A 26,863-nucleotide genomic window follows, 5' to 3' on the forward strand; every position below is an offset into this window, starting at 1 on the left:
AACAATCCCCCTACTCAGGAAGTCTCTGTGGTTCACCTTCCTTGAACTTTTGTGGAGCAGGATCCCACCTAGTCAGGACAGAAGTTGCTTCTTCTGGGATTTTTATTTTCATCCATGTGAAAACAGAGCGTTCATGTGACAGCCTGACATCTCTGGCCCTGGAATTCTGGGTACTTGGGCAGTTCAGTATGGAAGCCATCAGGTCCTACTTCAAGACAGCTGGGAGGTTGATGGGGAGGGCAAGAACCCTTCATACAAAGCACCGAACTTTTCAACAGCTTTGAGCAGCGGAATCCGCCTTAACAAGGCAAGATCTACAAGGTCAGCGTTGAGGATGCTAAGGTACCAGGAACATTCTAAGGATAGTGCTGGCGAAGAACTTAGTGGCTTACAAGGCTTTTCCTGAATTAGACAGTAAAGTTTTATTCTACTGCTTTTACCGTGGGACCGACAACCCCAGAAAACAGGAATGAATGGGGAAACACACCAGCTTCAGAGCCAATCGGAGTTGGAACAGTTGCTTCTTCCAGTGCCTCAGCCACCTCGCGGACTAATAATTACAAACTTCCTGCAATTCAACGCATAAATAACAGGCCTTGTTATTGGAGCTCTCAGAACCCCACAGCGCAGGGGCCGGGTGACAGGGCAAGCCTTCTCCCTGAGAAGGGGCAGTGTCTAGGACACTCCAAAGGCCTCCGGATCTTGGCTCAGTGGAGGCTCTGGGTGGAGGAGCTGCCCAGCGTGCGCCCAGCTCTCCCCCCCGCCAGTCCCAGCTGCTAGGAGGCTGGCCAATGGCGGGAAGAGGCTGGGAAACCTCAGAGCCAGGGCGCACAGACTGCAGCTGCCTTGTTCCACACCGCTTGGTGGCCTCCCCGCCCCTCTCACCCCCTCCGTCCCGCCCCGGCCCCGCACCTCCCCACCCCTTTGCCAAAGCCAGACATCCCGCCCAGTGCCCCACCTCTCCAAAGGGATTCTTTCCACTTGGCTCTGAAAGGGTTAAGCCGGGAGTTTTTTTTTTTTTTTTTTATTCACCACCACCCACCCTACCGATCGCTCCCAGGGTTCCTAAAAAGGAAAGGTGCAAAATTGGTAAAGGCTAGAGAAATGACTGATTAAAGGCAAGGCCAGCGACACTTCCTGTTACTGGGGCGTTATATATAAAACCTCACCGAAGCCCTGGCTTCCACAGAGGCACCTAGCGCTGCTGGCCCCCACACAGCTGCTGCCACCCGCCGCCCAGAGCCTGAGGTTTCCCCGGAACCAAACCGCGATGAACCAGTGGCTGTGTTGTGCGCTCCTGGTGAGTCCCCGGCCTCCCTTGGAGAGGTTGCCTGCCCTCTCCCCACCTCCAGCCAGGGATGGGTACCAAGCCCAGAGCTCTCTCCCTCTCCCTCCTCCCCTCCTCTCTCTCCCTCCCTCCTTTCTCTCTTTCCCACTTCTCTCTTTTGCTCTCTCTGGAGGGATTTGGGGCTAGGAAATCTCTTTCTCATCGTGTCCTGCTTCCCTTGTGCCTTTAACCTTGCAAAGTTCCCGCAGTTTGCGCAGGAGAGAGAAGGGGGAGATGGAGACTTCTTAGTGTGAATGGGTTCTTTTCTATTCGCCTTCTTCACCTCAGGTTATTTTAGGTCTCCATGGTTTTGCTATATCATACATAAGGTACAGAGCATTTTGAACCCTTAGCAGAGGAGGAAAGAGTTCTCTCTCCTCAAGCACACACACTTAATTATGCAAGTTAATACTTTAATAAAGCTTGATCACTCACAGAAATCATTCCAGTCCTCAACACCCATGTAATGTGGAAACTCTGGATGGAATGAGGTCAATGGTGTTTAAGAATATAATAAACAACTTAAGTGCCGCGCTAAGTAGAGTTAAAACTTTTGTTAAAATGCTCTTTGGGAAATAAAATAATGTGTTAATGAGTGAAGTTTTCTATTATTTTACTTTTCATTAGTTTTCTTTTTTTCTTTTAGGTTAGAGTCTTTGTCAGTCATTATGGAGATTTGTATATACACTAATCTATGATTTGTATATAAGCTATTCTATGAAAAACAATATTTCTTTCATGTCAGTAGAGTGTGGAGTGCTTAAAGTCATGAATCAGACATTCATACCAGGCTAGGAAAATCCATGTTTAAGCCACATTTATTTGTGTTTTGGATTTACTGGTGGAAATGTTTGAATTTCCACCTCTAACCTACAAAGTATGAATGGAAAGCTAGGTAATTTCACACTTAGCCATGGGATCCACAAACATAAATAGGTAATACATGACAGTCACTCAGGAAAAGTTGGACAGGAGTCCAAGAATACTGCATTAATCAAATGTACATATTATATATATATTACACATACATGGATTTTTATGAATGTTTTGCATTTGGCTTTTACATTCAAAGTTCTTTTTGTGAGGTACAATAGTTTGTACATTTACATCACTGTATAGTATTTCACTGTTGAAAGATGTGAGTTATTTATTCATTCTAGATATTAGCTTATATAAGTAATGGTATTATTTATATTGGGGATATTTTCATTCCTCCTAATCCTTTGTATTCACTTAAAGGTGCAATAATGAGCATACTATCAGTGATGTCTGAAAATCATGATTTCTACTCAATCAAATGCATTCTTAAGAAGTGTTCCTAAATATTAGTAGACAAATATTTCATATATGAACTGCTTAAGGATGCAGATATATGAGACATTTATCACCAATTAATTATGAACAAAAACAGAAATGGAGCTGAGACTCCAGTGATAGAGGATAGCCTTGATCAAAAACCCTCAGGGACAGCACCCAGATCCTGAGTTCAAGCCCCAGGAACATAAAAGCAAAGAGAAAAGATGGACACCAGTCCTGTGGTCTGCATAGCCTAAACAAGAAAGCAGACATTTAGATGAATATTGCATCTATGTATTTAGAGTTACAAAAGAGAAATCCCCTGGATGACTTGTGAATATGAATGCTCAACCTGGAAGTTTCATGAAGGAGTTGCCCGTTGGACCTAAATTTGGATTTCAGCACCATCTCTACCTGAGCATCAACAGTGGCCAAGTTACTTTTCTCATGAGCTTTAGTTTTCTTCTGTATAAACTGTGTTCAAGGTTATACATGTATCTAGGACACATCATGATCTTCCCACTCTGTGTCAACACTAGCGTCGAGCTTTACATTCACAGACAATAAAGGTACAATGTAGATACAAGTGAATGATGTAGGAGATGATGATGATACTCAGAGGAAGGAGGGACAACCATCTACCATCTCCTTGAGGGATGGGCAGAATGTTGTCTTGTTGGGGATAAAATCAAAGTAACCTAAAGCACCAGAATAGCAGTAGGGAAAATTGTGGGTCAAATTAATATCCTAGATTTCATGTAAAGAGCAGAGGATCTGCTGCTGGGGAGCAGTGATGGAAGGGGAAGGGTCATGATTAAAATGAATACGATAGCCATGGGCTTTCCTAGTATGATCCCCTGTATGGTTACGCAGAGACCTGCTCTGCAGGATAAGATAGCAACACCCACTCATTTCTTTCACGATCGTGCCTTATAGTACTGCTGGTGTGTTGGAAACATGCTAGCCTGTGGTTGAAATGTCCCATGATGCAGTGCCAGAACAGTTATGCCATTTCTCAAAGCTGAGCTCTGAATTCATGCTATGATACAAGGAGATGGGGTGAAGGAGTAGGAGGGTGGAAGAGTTTTCTTCTAAGGAAAGCTTCACCAACCATCTTTCTTTGGGAACTCTGACTTTTTGATTTTTTTGTTTGTTTCCCTCCCCACTTTTCTCCTAGTGGTTGAGCTCATGGATTTGCCTGTTTTTTGTTGTTGTTGTTTTGTTTTTGTTTTCCTTTCAAAAAGAATGAATACTCCCTAGTTGACATACACTCAACTTCACCCAGTCTGGATCCCTATCCATAGCAACCTTCCTAGCCTTCTAACTACCTTCAAACATAGGTGCTAATTTTAGTTTGGTTTTAAAATTTTACTTCTTAGGCTGAAACAATAGTATCAAATACCACTGGGAGAGGAAGAAAGCATGCTGTGCCAAGTGCTAGAGCTATATTTTGGTGCACCTATAACGGATTAATAAAAGCAAATTAATCTATAATAAAACAAGCTTCTCATGGAGACATAAAGAAGTCTTGTGATGCTGGCATTTTAACAGCCACTGACAAGGAATTGTACTGGTGACCCAAAAGCTGCATCCGCATTGGCTCTGGTTTTTCTGAAATGCTGAGAAAATCTTGCTCAAGTTCAATCGTCTAGCAGATTTTGTGCTTTTAAATTCTTAGGAAATTGAGTAGCTTTAGAACAATTATGCAAAAGTAGTTTGTATATACATAAAATGAGGTTCTGATCTAGGCTTGGATAATGACAAGTAGATTATTTGTATCAATTGTCAAAAGTACTGCAGAAGATTTGTGTGGTATAGTATTATTTTTGCTTGTTCTGGAGACATAATACCACTAGCCAGATTGCCATTAGAGGTACCCCACAATTTCCACAACTTCTCTAAAGCAATAGCATGGCTCCCGTGGTAAAGTCTGAGCTCTTTGCAAGCTTTTTATTCTACTGCAAGCTTTTTATCCTACTCACTTACAGTAACTGACATAATTTGTGTTTGCTGAGTTAAAAGAGCTAAGGTGAGACTTTTCTAGGACATTGGGTAATCTGCCAGCAATTTCCATGAATGTTCCACCAGAATTTACATACTGGTGATGATTTAGTAATAGGATGTTGATTTTTATCTCTTTCAAAATAGTCATATAACACGTTATCCATCTGATCAATATTTTAAATATCTTGTGTACATGTCTACTACCATTCACATCAATAGTTCCATTGAAGTTCATTCTTAGGCAAGTAACAAAAGTCAACAAGATTTATATATTCATATATTGACCTTGGCAGTTCACTATAAACATAGCTGCAATAGCTTTTTGATTTTTCCATCTCATTGGATGCTGTACTAAGCAGAGAACAAGGATCATGGTATAAAGCATTAAGCACTCATTTGGGGTATATTTATAAAAATCCCAATAGACCTGTTTAGTGAGTCATTAGACTCAAGAAACTCCAGATGATAGAAGCTTGGGGCATCCTAGTGAAAGATGATTGCATGCGGCAAGAGAGGAGAAGATAAAGACACTCTGGGATTCTATTTCCAATATTGATAATCTGGTAAACAAAATGCAGATATGAACAGCAATGTCAGCCATGTTAAGAAAAGCAAACAAAAATCAAAATAAAACTTAGCAAGCCACAATAGCAGGAACTAAGGAATCGGAAGTCCCAGCACCATCTGTAAACGATCTGTGTGAGAAGAGTGAGTGAGGTATGGCCAACTTGAAATAGATACAAGAGCCGTATTTTTATGTGACATGTAATTACTTTTGGAAGTCACTACCACAGAATACTTTGGGGTAACTAGCATAGAAAGTCTAAAAAAGGAATTCTTTTAGACAGTTGTAAGGGATAAGAATAGCTTTAAAGAACATTAGGTAAGAAGTATACACTCCCTCATAGGTACCTGCCCTTTCTAATTAATTTTCCAACACTACAGACACTTAAATAGGTTCTCCAAGACAACCAACAATGTTGCAATGAGAAACATCGTTTCCCAGATGCTTGGCTAAATTCTTTTTTTATTTATAAAAAATTCTTACAAGCACTTGAATGCAGCAGACTATAAATGGATAGAGGTTGCAAAAGACTCAGGGGTCTTATCCCAGCATGGATGGCTCACAACTCTAATCCTAGCTACTCAGAAAGCTGAGATCTAAGGATCTCTGCTCTAAGCTAGCCCAAGTAGGAAAGGCCATGAGACTTTCAAAAGCCAGAAGTAGAATGGTGGCTGGAGTAGTAGAGTGCTATTCTTGAGTAAAAAAACAAAAACAAAAAAAAACAACTAACAGAACCTAGGCCCTGAGTTCAAGTCCCAGAACTGAGAGAAAAACAAAACAAAACAAAAAGCAGTGGGTTGTTCTGGCCTTGACTTACCGCTTTTTCATGTGATTTTTCAAAAGTGACTTTTCTAAATATAGTCTTACCTTGAAGATATTGTTTAATTTCCTCAAAGTATCTTCTTTCATATTTATCTAAACATATGATACAATGTTTTGATACACATCTATTTTGTGAAATATTTACTGCAAGCTAATGAACACCTCCATCTGCTCCAAAGTAGCCTTTGTTGTTTATGTGGGTAAGAACACTTAAGATCTGCTCTCTTAGGAAAGATAAACATGCAATAGCTTTGTTAAACATAGTTGTCACAAAATATTACTATATCCGGTTAATGTCTCCAGAGCTTATTCATTCAGACTAAAACTTCCTATCTTGAACTAACATCTTATTCTCACTGCCCCACCCCTGGAAATTCCCACTCTCCTCACTGTTGAAATGAAATGAAAAATGAAAAAAAAAAAAAAAAAAGAATACCCTTAAGGTTTGTACTTCAATTCAGTCTGTATTTTGGCAGCGTGGTCTGTAACAGTTTCTTAGGTAATCAACTTACAACAGAAAAATAGGTGGTGAGATGAATGTAGATTTAAAATAAGATGGTAATGTATCTAAGCTTGATGACTTCCTTTGGTAAATTAAGCCCCTCCCCTGAAAAAAAAGCCCAACACCTTTAACCTTAAAACTTTAATTCCCTTGGCATGACTTCCTATTTAATAAGAAGCCATGTTTCATGCTCAATTATTTTATTCATTCTTTTTAGTCAGTTCTTATTTTTGTCTTTGTCTTGTTCTTGGGCTCAACCTTATACTTACTTGTTTGAATGTAAACCTTGGTATTAAGTTTTTGTTCAAAACATCTATTTTATTTTTAGAAAATATCAGGACACTATTCTTTTATCAGTTTCCTCCTTTTGGCATCAGCACCACTGGACATAACAGTGGGATTTAAGAATTCAATTGCCAGGTGTTGTGAACATATTCTTCAACATCAAAGGCAGTGAGAGGCAAGAGCTCTAATTTCCTATGTCTGTCCTTGTCTTTGAAGTTAAATCAATGACTCCATGTCATGCATCTCCAAAACAGAAGAGTTAGGCCAGGTCACATATGGAAAGTCTGCTGTAACTTAAAACTTCTGTCATCTGACTTGAAAAACAAAAATAAAAAGACCAATTGTACTAGGTCTACTCCAAAAATCAAACATATTTATTTATTTATAATATCATTGTAAGAATGCTGTGTGGTCATTTATCTCATTTTTCCAAGTTTCTGTCCCTTGGGTTCATACATAGGAAATTCTATTTAAGTCAATGAGACCTTAAGAGGAAGCAAATTTTGAAAGGTTGCCTACTTTTAGGTGGTAAGACTTGCATAGTTTAGGAACACAAATTAGTCTTTTAAGCCAAAAATATTTTCTCATTCAGAAACAAGACTTTCTTGTGTTTATCTGGTATGCATAGGAGTTGTTAATATGTTTTTTTTTCATATTCCATTTAGTTAAAAGCCAAGTCCAAGAGATTCCACTGGGAGTTACTGAAGAGGTATAATTATGGTCACTAGCAATCTCAGACCCATTGAGCAGAATTTCCTTTGAATTTGTATTCACAAAGAAGGCGTTGACAACTGCACACCGCTCTTTGGAATAAATGTCAAACCTTCAGCCATCCTAAGTATGATAAGAGGTAGCTAGGAAAGACAATTAGAAACTACAGTTGAATAATAGACCAGGCTGATAGAAGACCTCTGCTCCCACATTCCTTTTTGTCTTCTCTGTTAATGTCCAGTAAAATAAAAATAAAGGAAGGAAAATTAAAAAAAACAATAGATTGTGCCATTGCTGATGTGAACTAGAAACTATGAGCAATGTATGAAACATGTATTTCAGATAATGTAGCTATTAGTGTTGTTTGCCTGTTATTCTGGCTCTCCCATTCAGAAATTTGGCAGGACTGTGCTTCCCAGATTCCGCTCGGTAAAGAGAGAATGGGAAAAGATATGCACAGTTCTGGCCAATGTCTTCTGAGTTAAAATGCTACATTACTTCCCAAAAAAATCTTTAATTGCCAATGTATGCAGCCCTGAAATTTCATTTTCTTCTATTGCTGCTTCTCAAATGAGCAATTTTCTAGATATTAAAAGTTCATATTGTACTGATTTATGTAAGAGCCATGAACAGAACACCTATAGACAGTAGCATTAAGTGAGAAACTTTTGATGTTCTTTTTTAGCCACTGAGATTTTGAAATTATTACTTTGCACAGCATGAAACCCAATCAGTCCTGACTGATTTGCTATCCAAACCCCAGTTATATATGATTGTTGAGGTTCAGTAACTGCACAAAGCATTTAAAAACCAGAAATGATCTAAATCTATGATTTTAGATCATCAGTCTAAATTTTAGATTATCATCAAAGTAATTATTAGAAGGACTCATGAAAAAATGAAGACCTCCTTCTTACATTTATCACAAAGCAAAATTTAGGCACCAGCAGTTACATGAAGGCTTATTTAGGCTGTAGGGTTAGAAAGTAAATAGATTCTTAGCAGTAGACCAAGTCAAGTGCTCCATTATATGAGATTGACCAAGAGGGTTTTCCCTCTTGATCCCAACCATCCCTCCTTTGTAAAAGTTCACCCATATTCACTTTCAACTCATTTAAACTATGCCAAAAAGTGGAAAACACAAAATAGGAAGGTGTAATTTTTTTTAACTCATGGCAAATAAATGCTCTACCACTTGAGCCACAGCTCCACTTCCAGATCTTTTGGTGGCTAATTGGAGATAAGAGTTTCATGGACTTTCCTGTCTGAGCTGGCTTTAAACCACAGTCCTTATATCTCAGATTCCTGAGTAGCTAGAATTACAGGCATGAACCACTGGTGACAAGCAACATTAATCATTTTTTTTTTTTTTTTGCATCTGGTCATGGGGCCTGAACTCTGAGCCTGGGCACTGTCCCTCAGCTCTTCAGCTCAAGGCTAGCACTCTACCACTTGAGCCACACCACTTCTGGCTTTTTTTCTTTTTGCTTATGTGGTGCTGAGGAATCAAACCCAGGGCCTCAAGCATGCAAGGCAAGCACTCTACCGCTGAGCCACCTTCCCAGCCCCACATTAATCATTTTTAAATGCAGGTCACATGTGGATGGTACATATTGAGTACTTAAGTTATGCAAAAATATGATGGTCCAGAGATTAGTGTCAATATTTCATAGACAAGGAAATGGACTTTCAGAAAAGATTAGTAATTTTTCCTAGGAAAATTACTTCCTAAGACAGTTTTTGTGTTGTTTTTTTTGTTGTTGTTTGCTTTGGTTTTTGGTGTCCCCCCCCCTTAGTTTTGTCTTGTTTTGCTTTCTGCTTCATTGCAGACTATGCTAAAAATCAAATACCCAAATCTAGTGAAAAATAGTTAAGAATCAGAGCAAAGTTTCTGGGGTGCCTTAACTCAGGATTTTCTCAGTAAAGAATGCTCAAGATAGAGCTAATTAGCCTCAAATCTTCAAACAAGGTTATTCCAATATAGTCTTTATACTCTTGGTTAGGATCATTCAAAGGAGCTCATTCAGCTCTTTGCCATCATGAAAGAAAGTTCTTGGTCTGCTTACTGAAGATGAGCCTAAGCTCGTAGTTTCTAGGTAACAGAGCATGAGATAAGAAGCTTACATTTTGTTACTTTATTATAAAATACAAGCCTGAGGAGGCAGAAATGAGCACATACTGAGAAGGAAGGGGATGCCAATCCATGGATGTATTACTGAGAACCTAGTATTTATTATAAAGTATAAGGTACTGCACAATCTCAGAGGACCATCTACATAAGACATTGTGAACTACTACTCTGAGGGCTATGGCCATAAAAGAGGAGTTACTCATCAGTATGGATGGATGCATGTATAAATTGATAGACTATAGATAGTTCAATAGTTTGGTTGATAGTTGAAAATGGATCAATAGATCAAAAGATATATCACTAAACTTTATATTGCATTATAGTTGACTTCTTTGTCAGAGGACAGCAAACTCTCATTGTTTATAAGAGAAGAGTTAGTTGTTAGAGACTTAGGTTCTGACACGATTGAATTTTAATCCAAGCTTAAAAGTGTGTTAGTTCCGTGACCTCTGACAAGTCACTCAGTGAAATGAGAATACCTATATATGATCAGATGTGGTTAACAGGATTGCATGATGCAATATGTGAGGAATGGGCTTAGTATAGAGGAGCTTGTTACATAATATCAGAATATATTATTATGCTGTTATCACCAGGTCATCTGGAACTTCTAATAGGAGGCTTCCTACATCATAGGCACAAAGTCAGTATCAACAGGATTAATGTGGATGCTGTTTGATTCCATTTTTACTTCTAGTTTTCTATCTCACTCATCACCATCCTGGCCTTATCTTCTCTAACTTTCTCTCATAAGCTGCCCCTGGAGGTATGTTGATTAAACTTCAAGAAGCTTCATTAACAACCAACATGATCTATGAGGTGTTACAAGCAATGCATTCTCTTCAAAGCAAAGCACTATAGAGTTCTGAATCCCAAATATCAGGGATTATAGCTGGAAAACTGAGGTAATAATGCCTTGTGCCTGTCAATGGAGACAATTGAGGATTATTTACAAGGTAGAAAAGATAACCAGCACCACAGTGAAGTTCATTTTCAGAATTAATGTTATGTCTTTAGTACAGGGAAGCAAAATATTAGGTTTAGGAGCTAAATGTATATCTTCCTTAGGTTATAAACTTGTATAAATAAGTACTTTTCTCTAGCAATTGATTTTTATTATTTTTTTAAGTTTGGGATTTTTTTCATATCTTTATTCATCAATCTGTTCGATGCTAATTGTCTATAAAACTCCCACAAAACTGTAAAAGCATCATATGTAAATTCATTTTGACAACTCTGATTGATTCCAAACAAACAAGCTACTGCTAATTAATTTTGAAGCCTCTAGACAACTATTGGAAACTTCTGAAAAGAACAAGAAATTATATTGAAAGTTAAATTTTACCTGCAGACAGTTCTTCTGCCCCAAGGAAAGCAAACGAGTGTAGAATTTGGCCCCATGATGCATCTAATCAATCACATGTCTGATCCTCCCTCTCATTGCCTAGAAAACCTGTTGGCGGTAAGTCAGTTTTGTGGAGATGAACAGATTTAATTCATTTGCTCCTACTTTTTTACCTAGAGACATAATCCTCAGCCAAATAACTGGCTATTGTGGAAATTAGTAAGTACTGCTTGGCCCTGGAGTGAGATCTGGTAGCAGTAGATAAGACTTTCACATGAGCTATCTTTTTTTCACATATTCACCTTTAATATGGAAGCCAAAAGGAACAGTCCATGCAAAACACCATGCAAAATGAAAGAAAACTTCCTTTAGGCAACTTCTGCCATCCTTGTCATTTTACAGATGAGGAAAAACACAGGTTTTGTTATCCAAATCTGGGATATTTATCTGCTTCTGCATAGTCTCCAGTATCACCTGAAATGTACATGGTGTGGTTTTCAAGCTAGCTACCAGATTGAATAAAACTAATCTTATGTACTGAACACGTACTATTTGGATATCTTCATGCTAAACATTTGAGGAATCTAGAAACCAATACTTTTCCATCTGAACTTTTCCATGGAATCATTTGAACAGGACCAAGAAAATGTTACCAGTTGAGAAGATACTGAAAGTAATTTTAACAAGTCAGAGATATTGTTTCTAAAGACACTTGAGAACTACATAGGCAGTCAGATAAAAGCACACTTTAGATAGGTAACTTCCTGCTGACCAAAAGACTCAAAACGGAAAGAATTGGATTACACGTTTCCTATATCCTACCTCTCAGGTAATTTGCATATACTAATATTTCTTGTTTGACTGGAATTTTCTGCCTTACCAGCTTTATTGCTATCTTCCCTATTGACTTCAAATTTAACACGTATACCCAGAAAAATACTGCTTTTTCTCATTTCAGAAGTGAACCATAATACCAAGCTAATGGTAGAACTGAGTTGGAGGCCAGTAGGCATATGCTAAATGCAACTAAAAGTGCTCATAGTAATTCACAATTATATTGAATTAACATGCACTTTTCCAAACTTCGTACTCATGACTGTTTTTGACCCTTTTGAAATTTGACATGATCACCTTCTATTTGTACATTGTCTTTTCTATCCCATCTCACAAATATTCATAAGTTTAAAGATTTTAACCCCTTTCAACTTGAATGCAATGTTTTTGGGTTACTCCATCCTCTCTCTCTCTCTCTCTCTCTCTCTCTGTTCCTAGAGTCATTTATAATGTGCTCAGAACTCTGAAGATTTTGCCTTTAGCTGCATTTTTGTCCTTAGTTCTCAACCAGCTGTTTGCTAAGAATCATCAGATGAACTGAGTCTCAGGTTGAAGATGTCACCACCCAAATCTGTCCTTTTTCTCTACAACTCTGGCTCTCCTTTTGTCAAAATGAATGGCAACATCACATACCTAGAGTTTACAATTCAAAGGCCTGTTCTTCATTTGCTGCTTTTAGTATCAAGCCCTCCCAATGCAATCAGCTATCCCATTACTTCTCATGATTTCTGACCTGTTTCTCTGTTGTCTTTCATTGATCTTCCATCTCCTTTCTTCTGCCCACCAATTGTTTTACCTTACTCAGTTCTAACACCAATCATTCTTGCTGGATTAGTGAATGAATGAATAAACTAATTGTTGAATGAATGGGAATAAAAAGAGAGGAACTGCATTAGAAGACCCTAAAAATATCCAGTAAATAAACCCATACAAGAACAAAGTTTATTCTTAAGAAACTTTGTCATTGACTCTATAAGCATTTATTAGAAAGTGCCACACCAGAATATCAACCATGGCTACTGCATGCATATATATAATGTATAAATATATAATCATGGCTAAGATAAACTAGAATGTGGTCCAGTGTACAAACTGACCAGAAGTTTAGCTAACTCTGGAGAGTTCTCAAATAGTTCTCTGTGGCAAAGATCATGACGAGGGATTACAAAAGGAACTCCCAAACCAAGTGGCTATTTCAGGCTTTGCGTGGGTTCCTTTAATGAATCTTCCATAAACAGAAACCCACTGGGTCATTCATGGTTCTGCATACCAGAGTGAGCCCAGGAGAATGGGATTGGCTGCATTGCATAATGGAAAAATAAACTTGACCAAAGAGGAAGTATATACTTCATTTTGCCTTGGGAAGAAGAATAAACCAGGAGAATGCTGTAGTTCAACCACTTGTGATGCAAAAGGGAATTGAAGGCATGGGTGAAAAAGTAAGGGTTTTTTTTTTAAATCTGCATACCAAGGGGTGGCACTAGTGAAGCGAGAACTCAGAAGGGAAGACTAAGACATTTGTTTCCAAGTTCATAGGCTAAATAAATTGTCAAAACAAAGTACTGTGATAGAGCTAGAAAAGGCAAAGAAAAAGCGTAATTCAGGCCATCCACCATCATTTCCCACTATCGTCATCTGCTAACATTTGATAGGTAGAAAAAGATGGGTTGAAGTAGAAAACCATTTAGTACTGCCCAACATTAAAAATGGAAGGAGTGGGGAGTAGTAAAACTATTAGTGATACAACCTTAGCTATGATTCCAAGGAAAGAGATATGGATGCTTGAAGAACAAATTCTGGACTGGTAGAAAGCACTGAATTGGAGGTCTTTTAGATTCTCTTCAAGTAATAGTGCCCAGTACCAAATAGTGGACAAGCAGAGAATAGGAGAAGAAATCAAAAAACATAGAGAAAATCTTATTAATTATTCTTCTTTATAAGTCTAGTTTAAAACATAGAAGAGGAAGTGGTGCTATGGCTCAAGCAGTAGAGCGATCGCTTTGAGCTGAAGAGCTATGGGACAGTGCCCAAGCCCAAAGTTCAAGCCCCACAACCAACAACAAAAAAAAGAAAAAGAAAGAAAGAGAGAGAGAGAGAGAAAGAAAGAAAGAGAGAGAGAAAGAAAGCAAGCCACTAAAACATAGAAGAGTGACATTTTCTAAAGGAAGCACTTCATGCTTTGGAAAACACATCTATACAAGTGCTCATTCTTTGCAAACTTCTATCAGTGATTATTTCTACATTACACAGAAATTTGTTTTACATTTTCATTAGATTTTAAATATTATCAGCTGGCAAAGGAGCTATAATAAATATTGAGTTGATCTTTCTCATAACATCTTTTTCCCAATTCAAGAAATGGGAAAGAAAGTGATAGAAAGGACTGAGATCAAGAGCTCTATTCATCTTGCCGAGTCTTCTGTCCAGTAACAGATTCCAGAAATCCTGTGTGGGAATTGGGGCTAACCAAAGATTAAGGCTTGAACATCCAATTTTGGCCACATAGAGTTCTGACACTTGACCAAAGTGGAAAATTTTTCAAATGAAACACAGAGGTCCAGTTGAACTTGCTGAAACAATTCATTAGTTACTCCAGGCTTTCTGATTTTTAAAAGTGCCTATGACAATTTCTTAGGGTAGTTTTGAGAAATTGCCTTCACTAATTAGTCACTAATTCTTGAATTGACCTCAGCTATTTATTTTTCTCTGTGGACTCCTTTCACTTCAACTTTCATGTATCTTAATAAAAGGTCAGCTAAATTTCCAACCATGGAAGCCATCAGTATCATGTCAATTACCTAGAAAAATACAGATGGTATTGGAATTCATGGTTATACAGGCTGAGTATTTGTTATTTAAAAAGCTTAGGACAAGAAGAATTTCAGCTTTCATATTGATTTGCGTTTGGAAATACTTGCACAGATTTCTACTAGTTGAGGTTCCCAAATCTCCAAATCCCAATTTAGACATGCTTAGTCTGATGCTCAGAAGGTTTTGGATTTTGAGGTATTCCCCATTTTGGATCTCAAGATTAGGAAATGGTCAACCTCTATCAGTATTTATGTAGTTCTTTCCAGCAAAGAACATAAGCACTATCAATGAAAGAAAAGTGCATGGAGGCAAATTTCAGGGTTGCCACCTACCAGGTTGGGACTTCGAAGGCAGTGGTGTGTGAGATACGAGGGTCTCTCTCTCAACTCTAAGGCAGTCCTCAGGAAAGCAGACTAAACCCTCAAAAGTGGCTTTTCAGGAAACCTTCAAGATTTCCCACCAGAGAAAGAAAGTATTTCTCATTGTTTTCATAAGGGTTTACAAACTGTGTCAGGAAAACCTCATTCTACAACACAGGATTTTTAGAAATACTTGAACTAAGTCTTAAAAGATGTCTCATAACATATTTGAATGAGCAACTAGCAAGTCAGTCCCTTCCTAGGGCTTTTTTCTTCTTCAAGTCAGTAGAAAGCCCCAGGGAAATTCAAGAAAATGGTTTCCTCAGATGCTCTTAGGTCAAGAAGTATCTGGAAAGACCACCGAAGTAACCAAACGTTGTACTCTGTCCTATTTTCTGTTGGTTGTGAATCCCTTACATCAAAGTACTCCTTGAAAATTACTCTCTGTTAAAATATCCATGTCCCTTGAGGAAATATTTTGTACTTTGGTTTTCATTTGTTAATTCATGTTGGTCAGCACACACATTTGCCATGGTCCAATAGGACATGAATGAAGTTACTTAGATTGAAACCTATAAATGCTAATCAAAAGGTTATTTTTTTATCTTTGCTATATCTAGTTCCAAAAGGCAGTGCTACTTCTTTAGTTTGGCATGTCTCTCCCATATCAGGAGCTTTCTGCAACATTTCCTAAGTTCTGCAAAGACGCAATATTGTCCTTAGTTTACTTCCTCCCAAATCCTGAAAATAGTCATTGTTGGTCCATGGACCAAAAGACAAATAATAAAAAATCAACAAACCACCCGCTACACACAAACAATGCTGTTTTCCTCTGTGCATGCTTACTGTACTTGGTGTAAAGAATTTCCTCAATGTCCCCTAGAAGATTTTTGCAGATCTAGCAAACAAGATCCAGACCTATGAGTAGCTAGTGTCCAAAATACATTCTCAGAGATCAAAACCTTCCTCCTGCTCCTCGGACCTCTTCAGGCCCTTACACATGGCAACTTCTGAAACACTGTCTGGCCTCCTGCAGTTCTGCTGTAATTGAACCCTGAGAGTGGTAGTCATTTAACTCACCTATCAGAGTGGAGATTGTTGTTCCCTATGGTCAAAGGCCATCAGTTGATAGAGAAAGCGTCAACCTAAAAACTCTAAGGATCTTTCCAATGGATGTAGGACCATGTTGCCCATGACTATACCTGACTCACCTGCATGTGCTGGTGCCTGACTTCTAGGAGCATGAATCATTGCTTGAATCAATGAATGAATGAATGTTAAGAATAAATTTTACTAGATTCATTTATATGCCACCAACCCTTAACTGTTAGTGTTTTACTAAGCCCAAGAATCGGAAGGTCAATAGAGATATATATCATCTAGTGCAAAATGTGGTTTCTATGACCAGCCCACCTAGAAATGGAGGGTGGCAGTAAAAAGGGAGAAAGGAGAGAGATGATGAAATGGTGAATATTAATGAAGTATTATTAATGAAGTATTATTATTATTAATGAAGTATTCATGCATATATGAAGATTATAGAATAATGAAACCCGTTGATATTGTAAAAGAAGAAAGAAAAAGTGAGGGACAATAATTTGAGGGGGTGAATAGAATCAAAGTACCTTATATGCAGGTATGGTAAGCTGCAATAAGATACATTTGTGCAATTAATATATACCTAGAGAAAAGAAATTAAAATCTCTCCATATTGTCTATCTCCATTATCTGCTGATTTTAAACAATATTTATCTTCTGACATAATGTATTCACTATGCAGTCTTCTCCAATCGAATTGTAAACTACATGAGGGCAGAGTTGCTTATTGTACTGATGGGGACTTTGTTCCAGGTGTTGAGGATAGAGGTCACATATTAACTATTCATCACATAAATGAATGAATGAATACTTAGGAGTGTGTCAGACCACTCCACTCGGGCCTAACTCCAAACCAATGTAACCAAAATGCACCATTTTTAACAAGAATTCTAGATGATTTTAGTATGGCGATAGATGCATTTAATAATCTGGAGGTAATCCTGAAACAGAAGCTTCACTGGAAGCAAAAAAGTGTGGCTTCTGAACTCACTTCATGACACCTCTCACTAGACAGGAGGCGGATTATGCTTCCGTGGGGAGAGAACTTTTCACTTAAATGTTGCCTTTGCACCAAAGACCAACCCTATGGCCAAGCTCAATTCCCCATTGCCATTCCTTTCTCCTTCTAGTTCCTGGACATCTCCATGAAATGGACCACTCAAGAATCCTTTCCTCCAAAATACCTTCATTATGACCCAGAAACTTCTCATCAGCTCAGGTGTGACAAATGTCCTCCAGGCACCTACCTAAAAGAGCACTGCACCGCAAGTCGGGAGACCATGTGCATCCCTTGCCCTGACGACTACTACACAGACCGCTGGCACACGAGCGAAGAGTGTCTGTACTGCAGCTCAGTGTGCAAGGAGCTGCAGTCTGTCAAGCAGGAGTGCAATAGCACCCACAACCGCGTGTGCGAGTGCGAGGAAGGGCGTTACTTGGAGCTGGAGTTCTGCCTGAAGCACAGGAGCTGTCCCCCCGGCTCGGGAGTGGTGCAGGCCGGTATGTATCTGCTTCCTAGACATGGTGAGAATCAATGGGGACAGTGCCAAGCCACGTAGGGGTGAACGTTTCAGGGAAACTTTGGTCCTAATGACCTTACAGGAGAGCAAATTGCAAAGGTTAACGAGATCTGTTGGGTATGTGTTGTGTGGCTGGTTTGCATCCAAAGGACCGTTCTCAGAGGAATACTTTGTGTCCTGCTACAGGGTAATTTAGTGAAGAATCTCAAATGCAACAAATTGCTCTCTAATGAGATGCATGATGGATTGCTCTTTTCTTTCTTTCTATTTTTTTTAATTAAAGGAACATACTTTCAAGTTGCATCATTCATAGCTGATCTATACCTCGACATTTCACTTCACCATGGACTGTTTCAGACTTTTTGACAAACATCAGAAATCTTAATTGATACCAAGAGAGCAATTATGCTGATCTTAATGAGTCTCTGGAGTACTAACAATGAGCGGTTATAATTAATTATGTTTAAAAAATGAGAATGGTGAGGGAAATACATTTCATTATTACAAATGAACTAGTTCTTCCTTTGGCACGGGAATTAGTGTCTGGGAGGAGACACACTGTAACAGTCCCTCGAACGAGATGATTGTTTATCTTAGACAAAACAGATTGTCCAAGGCAAGAGGGCGGCCTTGTCTATAAACAACACACTTTCTCTCTTTGCATTCCCAACAGCACAGATGAGGGCCAATGCGCAGTGCATCCTTTAAGGCTGTCATTTTCTCTGACATTCACAAAGCTGCAGTATAAAATGTAATGTCTCCTGGCTTGGAAACATTAAGAATTATTTCTTTAGCTGAGAAAAGGAGTGATCGCTGGCTGGACATTCTCATTGTTCCCTTGGGAGTAATGTTTCTCAATGGCAGCATGTTTGATTGACATAATTTTTTGTGGGGGGGGAACTGTCCTGTGGAGTGTGGGATATTCATCCCCAGCCGCTAGCCCTCCTTCCATATCCATGGTGGTCACCAAAAATGTCTCTAGACATTGTCAAATGTTCTCAAGATCTTCCCTTGTTAAGAGCTACTCACATAGTATGTGACCAGTATTTGTCACTATTTTATCTTTCAAAAGTTATAATAAACAGTCTTAATTACTAGATAAGTTCTTAGGTCTAAAGGAAACATATAAATAATTAAAGTTTGGCATGGTGGCATACTCTTATAATCCCCGGAGCTGAGGTTGGAGAACTGCAAATTTGAGGCCAGCCTAAATTGCATAGTAAGACCCTGTATCAAAAAACTGAAACAAACAGATGACCAGAAAAAGTAAATTAGGTATCAAAAGTGTCATCAACAGTTCCTTGGGAAAGACAGAACAGGATTTGACTTTTAAAACTAAGTCTAATAGTAAAAAACAAACAAACAAAAAGAGAGTGCTAAGTGTGGTGGCACAAACCTGTAATCCCAGCAACTCAGGAGACACAGGTAAGAAGGTCCCGAGTTCAAGGCCAGTCTGGACCACTTAAGACCCACTCTCCAAAATCAAAGGACAAAAAAAGAGAGAAATAAATCTATTCATCTTCCTAAGTAGAGAATCTTAAAGTATTAATCACATAAGTTACAAACTGCATGGAAAATCCTTCAAAAATGTCTTTAGTAAAAACTTTGGAGAGAGGAATTGTGACATTCCTACTTTTTATTGATTGGTACTTTGGGACTCAAATGCTAAGAAAACTCTTATGGAGGAGAAAAACCCATTCAACAAAACCAAATCCATGTACTCGAATGGAGTATGTGGTATATGCCCACACATTAAACATAGACTATGCAGCTTAGAAGTTAGAGTAAAAATAAATAATGGGAAGAGTGAGCAAGGATGTTTTCCTAGTAGATATGACAACCCTTTTGTAGCAGGAAGCTGAGAACAAAGGCATTTCAGTCAGACTTATTTACTTCTTCCTCCCCAAAAACTCACAAGGTGGTTCCTCATAGAAAATAAGAGGTTTCCAGCCCAAACAGAAGGAAATGTTATGTGCTGTTATTCAAAAAATGTATTTAATAACCATTTTGTTGTTGTTGTTTTGAAGTCACATTATTCTTGTTTGGTTTTGTGGGGCTTTTTTCTATTTTGTTTTGCTTTCATTGCGTCTACTAGCTAGCCCTCTGCTTCCTACAGAAGCAGAAAAAATTAGAAGTATAAAGACAAATTCCTCTTATCATTATAGTAGTTCAGATTTTTGCCTGCTAGATTGTAATTCTAATATTTTCACGGATACTGATAAGGCCAAATCATTACTTGGATGAATGGATCTTTTTACAATTTTTTTATTATACTTAACTAGTACAAAGGAGTTTCCATTCAACAAATCACTGTATGAATACAGTGCCTCGTGATTGATGTCACCCCTTCCATCCTTCTCCCTCATCCCTCCTGATCCTATCTCTCCCCTGGATTTTCTCCATTTTGTAGGACATGCATTGACTTTTATCATTGCCTCTTCCCTCCTTCCCTCCTCTCTTCATTTGTCTACTCCCTCCCTTGACCTTATTCTCTACCTTTCAAGTGCATGCTTCCTGGCATTCATTTTGTTGGACTATGAGTTAGTCTTTCTAAAGAATTACACCATTTGAATGCTTCCCTAAGAATAATATATTTTGGTTAATACATTTGAGCCATACTTGCCTACAACCCTGATGGGTATACTTGTATAATTATAAATTTGTTCTAGCTTCCACATCTGAGAGAAAACACGTGTCCTTTGTCTTTCTGGGGCTGACAATTAATTTAGCATCACTTTATTTTTTACCAGGTCCATTCATCTTTTCTTACATAAAAAGTTCTAACAGTAATAAAAAGCTAAGTCCTGTGCTGAAGGCCATTAGATTAGAACTCCAAACATACTATGAAACTTTAGTCTTCTCATTCTTGATTTTGTTAAAGAGCTTTAAAGGAGAGCTTTTCTAAAACACTGACACATAGCAGATATGTAGTTAGAGTGCATGTGACCTGCTACCCACAGAATGAAGAGTGTGAGGAACATTCAGCAGCTGGCAAACAGGTCACTTGACTCCACCTGTCCACGTTATTTCCTCCCGATAAATAAACCGCAAAAGTCATGAGATCCAGCCCAAATATCTCTGCTTACATTATAGAGTTTAGTACAGAGGTGGATTCCATTTAAGGAAAGAGAGGTAGTAAGAAAGTCCATTTTTAACAAAGGAAAACAAAAAACCCTCTTGGCTTTGTGAGGTATTTCCTAAGATAAGATCACTACAATGTTAGAAATAGCATTCAATGTGTGAAGGTTTCAGGCTGTGGTTTCCACACCCCACCCATTTTTTCTGTTACTTCTTTGTCAATTTTTCAGGTCAATGAATCATCAGGGTTTTTAGAAAAGAAAGAGATAGGAAATGAAACTAGAACCAGTCCATTTTGCTCTTTTCTCCTTCATCCTCTTTCTCTCCTCCTCCCTCCCTCTCTTCCCTCTTTCCTTCCTTCTCTTCCTTCTCTTCTCTACTTCACTTCTTCCCTCTCCCCCCTCTCTCTCCTTCTCTCTTTTGGCTTTTGGCAAAAGGTATAATGAAGTAGGAGGCTGAAATTTTGAATTAATAAACTTAAATGACTTTCAGTAGCTTTCACTTATCTCTTTTATATGTGTTAACTTGGATAAGCAAGAATTGGCCCATGCAATCTACATTTGAATGTTCACATCTAAATCTGTTCAAGCAGCTTGCACTAGATGGAGATATTTTCATATGCAAATACACTACAACGTATGATCATATTCATGTAGAATGGAGTTAAGTGTTTCCAGATACTTATTTTCAATAGGATTTTTAGTTACTGACTGGTTTAAGTTTTCCTACTAGTGATGTTTTCAAATTTGTCAAATACCTTGGGATAAAATGTCCTTGCAGTAACCCTTCCTGAAGTCTTAATGACTGTTCTTTACTCATAGTTTTAGCCAATGGTATATCATCTCACATTTACTATGGAGCTTAACAGCAGACTTACGCTTTTGAGTCAGCAGCCAACTTTATTGCCACCTTCAAAACTTTATTATAATGTTGTAAATTTTTACTTCTCAAGGTTAGCATGCTTATGAGTTGCTTCACAATTAGGATTCAGGAAAGAAAGAACTTTAGCAGGAACTGATTGAAATTTAACGATGCTACATTCAATGGGTGCTGATTTTGAAGAATGGTATTACAGCAGACACATGGCAGTTATCTTGATGGTTTTCCAGGAATAATTGTGTGAAGAATACAGTTGTCAACAAGCCTTACTGCCTCTCCAACAGAGGCAAGACTAATGAGCACCCTTCTCTCTTTTTCCTCTCACATTTCAGTAGCATTTTGTAGGTAACAGCAAAACAAACTTGCATTTGTATTACAAGAAAGGGATACTGCCTAAGGGGCTGACTATAGACATTTTGTTCTCTCTGTCTAATGAACTGAAAAATGAAAATGCCCAAGTTTTGTGCAAGAGAATAGGAACAGTAAAAACCAAGCCTCTCCAAAACTGTGCTAAGAGTGTATCTACCATGAAAGTATTTGAGAAAGAAGTGCTAAATTGCTTGGTATTTTCTATAGGAACCCCAGAGCGAAATACCGTTTGCAAAAGATGTCCAGATGGGTTTTTCTCCAATGAGACGTCATCAAAAGCTCCCTGTAGGAAACACACAAACTGCAGTGTCTTTGGTCTCTCTCTGACTCAGAAAGGAAATGCAACACATGACAATATATGTTCCAGAAGTAATGAATCAACTCAAAAATGTGGAATAGGTAATTATGTTCCTAACTATCTGCCTTTGTAGCATTGTACTATATCATTTCTGTCTGAGAGGAACACAATAGCCCCTATTTACATTCTTAGTCAAACTTAACATCTTCCCTTTCTTGAATCTCAACTAGCTCACAGTTGTTAATGTCACAACTCAAATCTCTCTCCAAAAGCCTTCATCTTCTCACAATTAGCATCCCCAACCCTGACTTTCTCTCTTCATCTCATGCTCAAACCAAGTCTTACTCATGAGTCATGTCAAGTTTGTTGTGTGAGCCAAAATTTGCAGAGCTCAAAGGACAGAATTTAAGTTGCGGTCGTCCCTTGCTATATCGCGGTTCACTGATTGCAGATTCACTGTACTGCTTGTTTGGTTTTGTTTTTTAATACGTAAATAATGATCCCTCACCTATCACATGAGAGCTACGTTCCAGAGACCCCCGCGACAGGTGAAAATCTGCGAAGTAGCAATATGTGAACCGTGATGTAGCCAGGGATAACTACTAACTCAGCTCCTTCAGGGATTTTCCCGGAATAGGTGAGGAATCCCTGTATGTATATTTTTAGCACTTTGAAGAATGTACCAACTGGCATCTAAGAAGTAGAAATGATATAAACTTGTGATAAATACAACCTTTAGTAATAATATAAAAGTGCTCTAACGTTTTCTTTGGGTCTGTATAAATTGTGGATGGCAGAATCAGGATTTCAACCCAGATCTGATTAATTTAAAGACCATTTCTACCTGTGAGCTATACTGATCCTACCCAAACACTTGGGCAAACCTCCACACTCTACTGAATGGTTTTTATGCTGGATTATTTGCACACACACACACACACACACACACACACACACAGTGTCTTGCTAGGCAAGCATTCTCTCATCGAGTTCGATCTCCCAGTTCTTAACACATACATACCAACATAATACATTAGTATTTATCTCCTGCTTTGTTTCCACAGATAAACTACTACATGTTTGCCTATGTACAAAAATATAGATTATTATGGATTATTATGCAAGTTCCTTACAGGCACTGATTATGTTTCTCTCTTTTTTTTTTATACTGACCTCGAAGTACATTGTGGGCACTACACAAATTTTAACAGATTTAATAATTGAATTTTAGAACGTTGAGCTATAATTTATTTATATTGCTTGAACATTCATTAAATTTCTTCTATCAAAACAAGTCCAAAAAAGAAGATTAAAAATCAGATAATCCCTGTAAGTCTCTTCCACTAAGAACACACAATAGGAGGAAGGCTGTTTGCTTCATCTTTGTATGTTAGCATATCATATCTGAGAAAGCTCAACTGTCATGTTTTATGCTTTGTGTTCAGAAATGTGATTATCGAGTAAATCTCCCTGTGTTCTCACTTCCATTCAGATGTCACCCTTTGCGAGGAGGCGTTCTTCAGGTTTGCTGTTCCTACGAAATTTACACCTAATTGGCTCAGCGTACTAGTAGACAATTTGCCTGGCACCAAAGTGAATGCAGAGAGTGTGGCGAGGATAAAACGACGACATAGCTCACAAGAACAAACTTTTCAACTGCTGAAGTTATGGAAGCTTCAAAACAAAGACCAAGATATGGTCAAGAAGATCATCCAAGGTATGGGCACCCCAAATAAACCAGTCCATCAGACTCACATGGGTGTCAAAAAGACACCCATTGGTCATAAAACAGACTATGTGTCTGGATATTTGGTTGTGTGGCTGTTTCCCTTTCTGAGTCTTCATTAGTCTGAATAATTTTTCACCAAATGATAAGGTACATGCAATTCCTGTAGCAGCCATGCTACCTCTTCTCCCAATTTCTCCTTAAAGTGCTTTGGATATGCTAAAAGAAGAATGATGTAGTTCAAACATAAGACTAGACTTTAGGGATCTGTTCCAGCTCAAGGTTCTTTTCTTAGCCTTCCATCTGGTCTACATAGGAGAAGATCCTTAGCCACTTTGGATTTTCACTCCTATTTCCAACTCAAAGACATATGCATGTATGTATGTGTGTATATACACATATGCATACATATAGCTGATGCTTTGTCGATTACCTTCTGATAGGTGCCAAGTATCTGACAGGATCCTCTCATTCATCTTCACCCCACAGACAATATTAAAATTATGATTTTAGGAGTATGTGTGCTGAGAATTACTAAGAAGTATTAGGATGCACTATAATGGAAAGAGTTCAGACTTCTATCACCATAGGGAAGACATACCAGAAAAAGTAAGGAGACCGTGCCAATGAGAAATTCAGTCTGCTCTTCACTCGTGTTTCAAAGACTGAGGGTTTTTTTTTAGCACTATTCAGAAAACCTCAAACATTTAAGACTAGATGAAGGTGTTTTAGAAGATAAACCTCTTTTGACAGTGAACTTACACACAATAACTTTTCTTCTATATGTATGTGTGTGTTGTGTGTGTATGTGTGTGTGTGTATATATATATATATATATATATAATTGCAAAACAATAGTTTTCTTTTAACCTATAATTAGCCCTGAAGCAAAAAGAAAGGGAAAGAGAGCATCACAAGCCATCAGTTTTGAAAGGACCAAATTCCCAGCACTATAAATGCAGACATTGCAGCCCAGAAAGATGAACTGACTTGCCTTAGGGTTCACAGATAGTAAATGATTCATGTCATTAATAGAAATGTTAGTTACTCCTTCTTATGTTTATGCTCAAACTCATTGTTGAAATATCCTCTAGGCTAGGTATATTCTCCAGTTCCTTGGACTCCTGTTATTGAGTCTGCAAACATGTCTCACAATGGTACTCCTCTAGAATTATGTATATTTATTAGATACTAGCTAAAGTGACTCTTTTCATGTCAGATGTTGACTAATAAGATTTATCTTACAAAGTTTCCAACTTGAATCTTTATTTCTGTTCTTCTTAAATGTCATGGTTTTCAGGTCTCAAACTTTTCTTAGAAAACTAAAAGTGATATCTATAATTTTCTACTGTCAACTCTCAAAATTAGAGGTTTCTTACACAGCGTTTGTCGGATGCCTAGAAAGTATATAGTGTATTATCTTCTTCTCACACAAATAGTATTCATCTTAATTCTCAGAAATAACTAGTGTCACTTATGCCACTGAAAGAAAGGAGGAAAGAGGGAAGAGAGAGAGACGAGAGTGAAAGAAAGGAAAGGAAAGGAAAAAGGAAGGACAGAAATTTTAGTCTTAACATGAAATGAAGAAGTCCTAGGAAAGCCTTTTGCTCCAGCGGCTTTATCTGATGGCATCGAATGAATGTAAATGGTGTGAGCCTTTTTTGTTCCTTTTCTGCACGCAGATATTGACCTCTGTGAAAACGGTGTGCAGCGGCACATTGGGCACGCAAACCTCACCTTCGAGCAGCTTCGCGCCTTGATAGAAAGCTTGCCAGGGAAGAAAGTTGGAACAGAAGACATTGAAAGAACAAGAAAGATGTGCAAATCAAGCGAGCAGCTTCTGAAGCTGCTCAGTTTGTGGAGAATAAAGAATGGCGACCAAGACTCCTTGAAGGGCCTGATGCATGCACTCAAGCACTTGAAGGCATACCACTTGCCTAAAGCGGTCACCCACAGTCTGAGGAAGACCATCAGGTTCCTGCACAGCTTCACAATGTACAGACTGTATCAGAAGCTATTTCTAGAAATGATAGGGAACCAGGTGCAATCAGTAAAAATAAGCTGCTTATAACCGGAAGTGGACATTGGGCTATTTCCTGATGATGGGCCAGATCTGATGGATGAATGGACTATTTCTCGGGCACTCGAGGGAGTGCAGTGATTTCTGCCTCATCACCAAAGACTAACTTTTGCTGCGAGGCAATAAAAGAAACTATGCTATGGAGAAAAACAAGTATCTCCTTCAAAAGGTCAATAAATCCAAAATAGTTGAACCAACTATCAGATCTGTTTTCATATCTACTGACTATATTTTTTCTTTAATACTGCCTTCAGTAATTCAACTGGAAATAATAACAATACAAAAATAAAATGTAGACTTCATTGTACCTTTCTAAATAGGGGAATATCTAACTTAAATAGCTTTGAGATTTCAGCTACGCTAGTGGCTTTTATTAGAAAGCCATTTTTTTCTGTAAACTTACTAAGATATCTGTAACACTATTATCATATTGCTATTTATATTCATTCAGATATAAGGTTTGTACATATTAACATCTTAAAGAGAAATTAAGACTTAATTTTCAAAAGGAAAAAATATATATATTGTGTTTATTATTGTGACAAATAAAAGAGATATATTTTTAATAGAAAGTGTGTAGGATTTTCTAATAAGTATTGTTATTTTTCCTTTGTGGAGTATTTTTATAATAAATTTTATCTGTATAAGCTGTAATATCATTGTATAGAACATGCATCATTTAGTCAATTGTTCCATTTTAAAAAGTGTATGAAACATAAATTATCTGAATATTAGATGCTCTGAGAAATTGAATGTACCTTATTTAAAAGTTTATGGTGTCACTATATAAACATCATCATTAAAGTTTTCAAATTATTTTTCA

General features: G+C 38.0%; 1 protein-coding gene across 2 annotated transcripts; it reads left to right on the forward strand.

Annotated features, from left to right (window-relative positions):
* The first annotated feature begins 1,178 nt into the window (after positions 1 to 1,178).
* Positions 1,179 to 26,863, forward strand: Tnfrsf11b (tumor necrosis factor receptor superfamily, member 11b). Of its 2 annotated transcripts, none has more exons than XM_013032220.1 (5): positions 1,179 to 1,300; positions 17,221 to 17,590; positions 22,144 to 22,335; positions 23,727 to 23,951; positions 25,643 to 26,863. In XM_013032220.1, the coding sequence occupies exons 1-5, from the start codon at positions 1,271 to 1,273 to the stop codon at positions 26,029 to 26,031; spliced, it is 1,206 nt and encodes a 401-aa protein (XP_012887674.1). In that variant the 5' UTR covers positions 1,179 to 1,270; the 3' UTR covers positions 26,032 to 26,863. The 2 variants fall into 2 exon arrangements, with proteins under 2 accessions (XP_012887674.1, XP_012887673.1); XM_013032219.1 differs by lacking the exon at positions 1,179 to 1,300 and adding an exon at positions 9,697 to 9,759.

This window comes from Dipodomys ordii, unplaced genomic scaffold (assembly GCF_000151885.1).
Source record: "Dipodomys ordii isolate 6190 unplaced genomic scaffold, Dord_2.0 Scaffold151, whole genome shotgun sequence".
In the NCBI taxonomy this organism is placed as follows: domain Eukaryota; kingdom Metazoa; phylum Chordata; class Mammalia; order Rodentia; family Heteromyidae; genus Dipodomys; species Dipodomys ordii.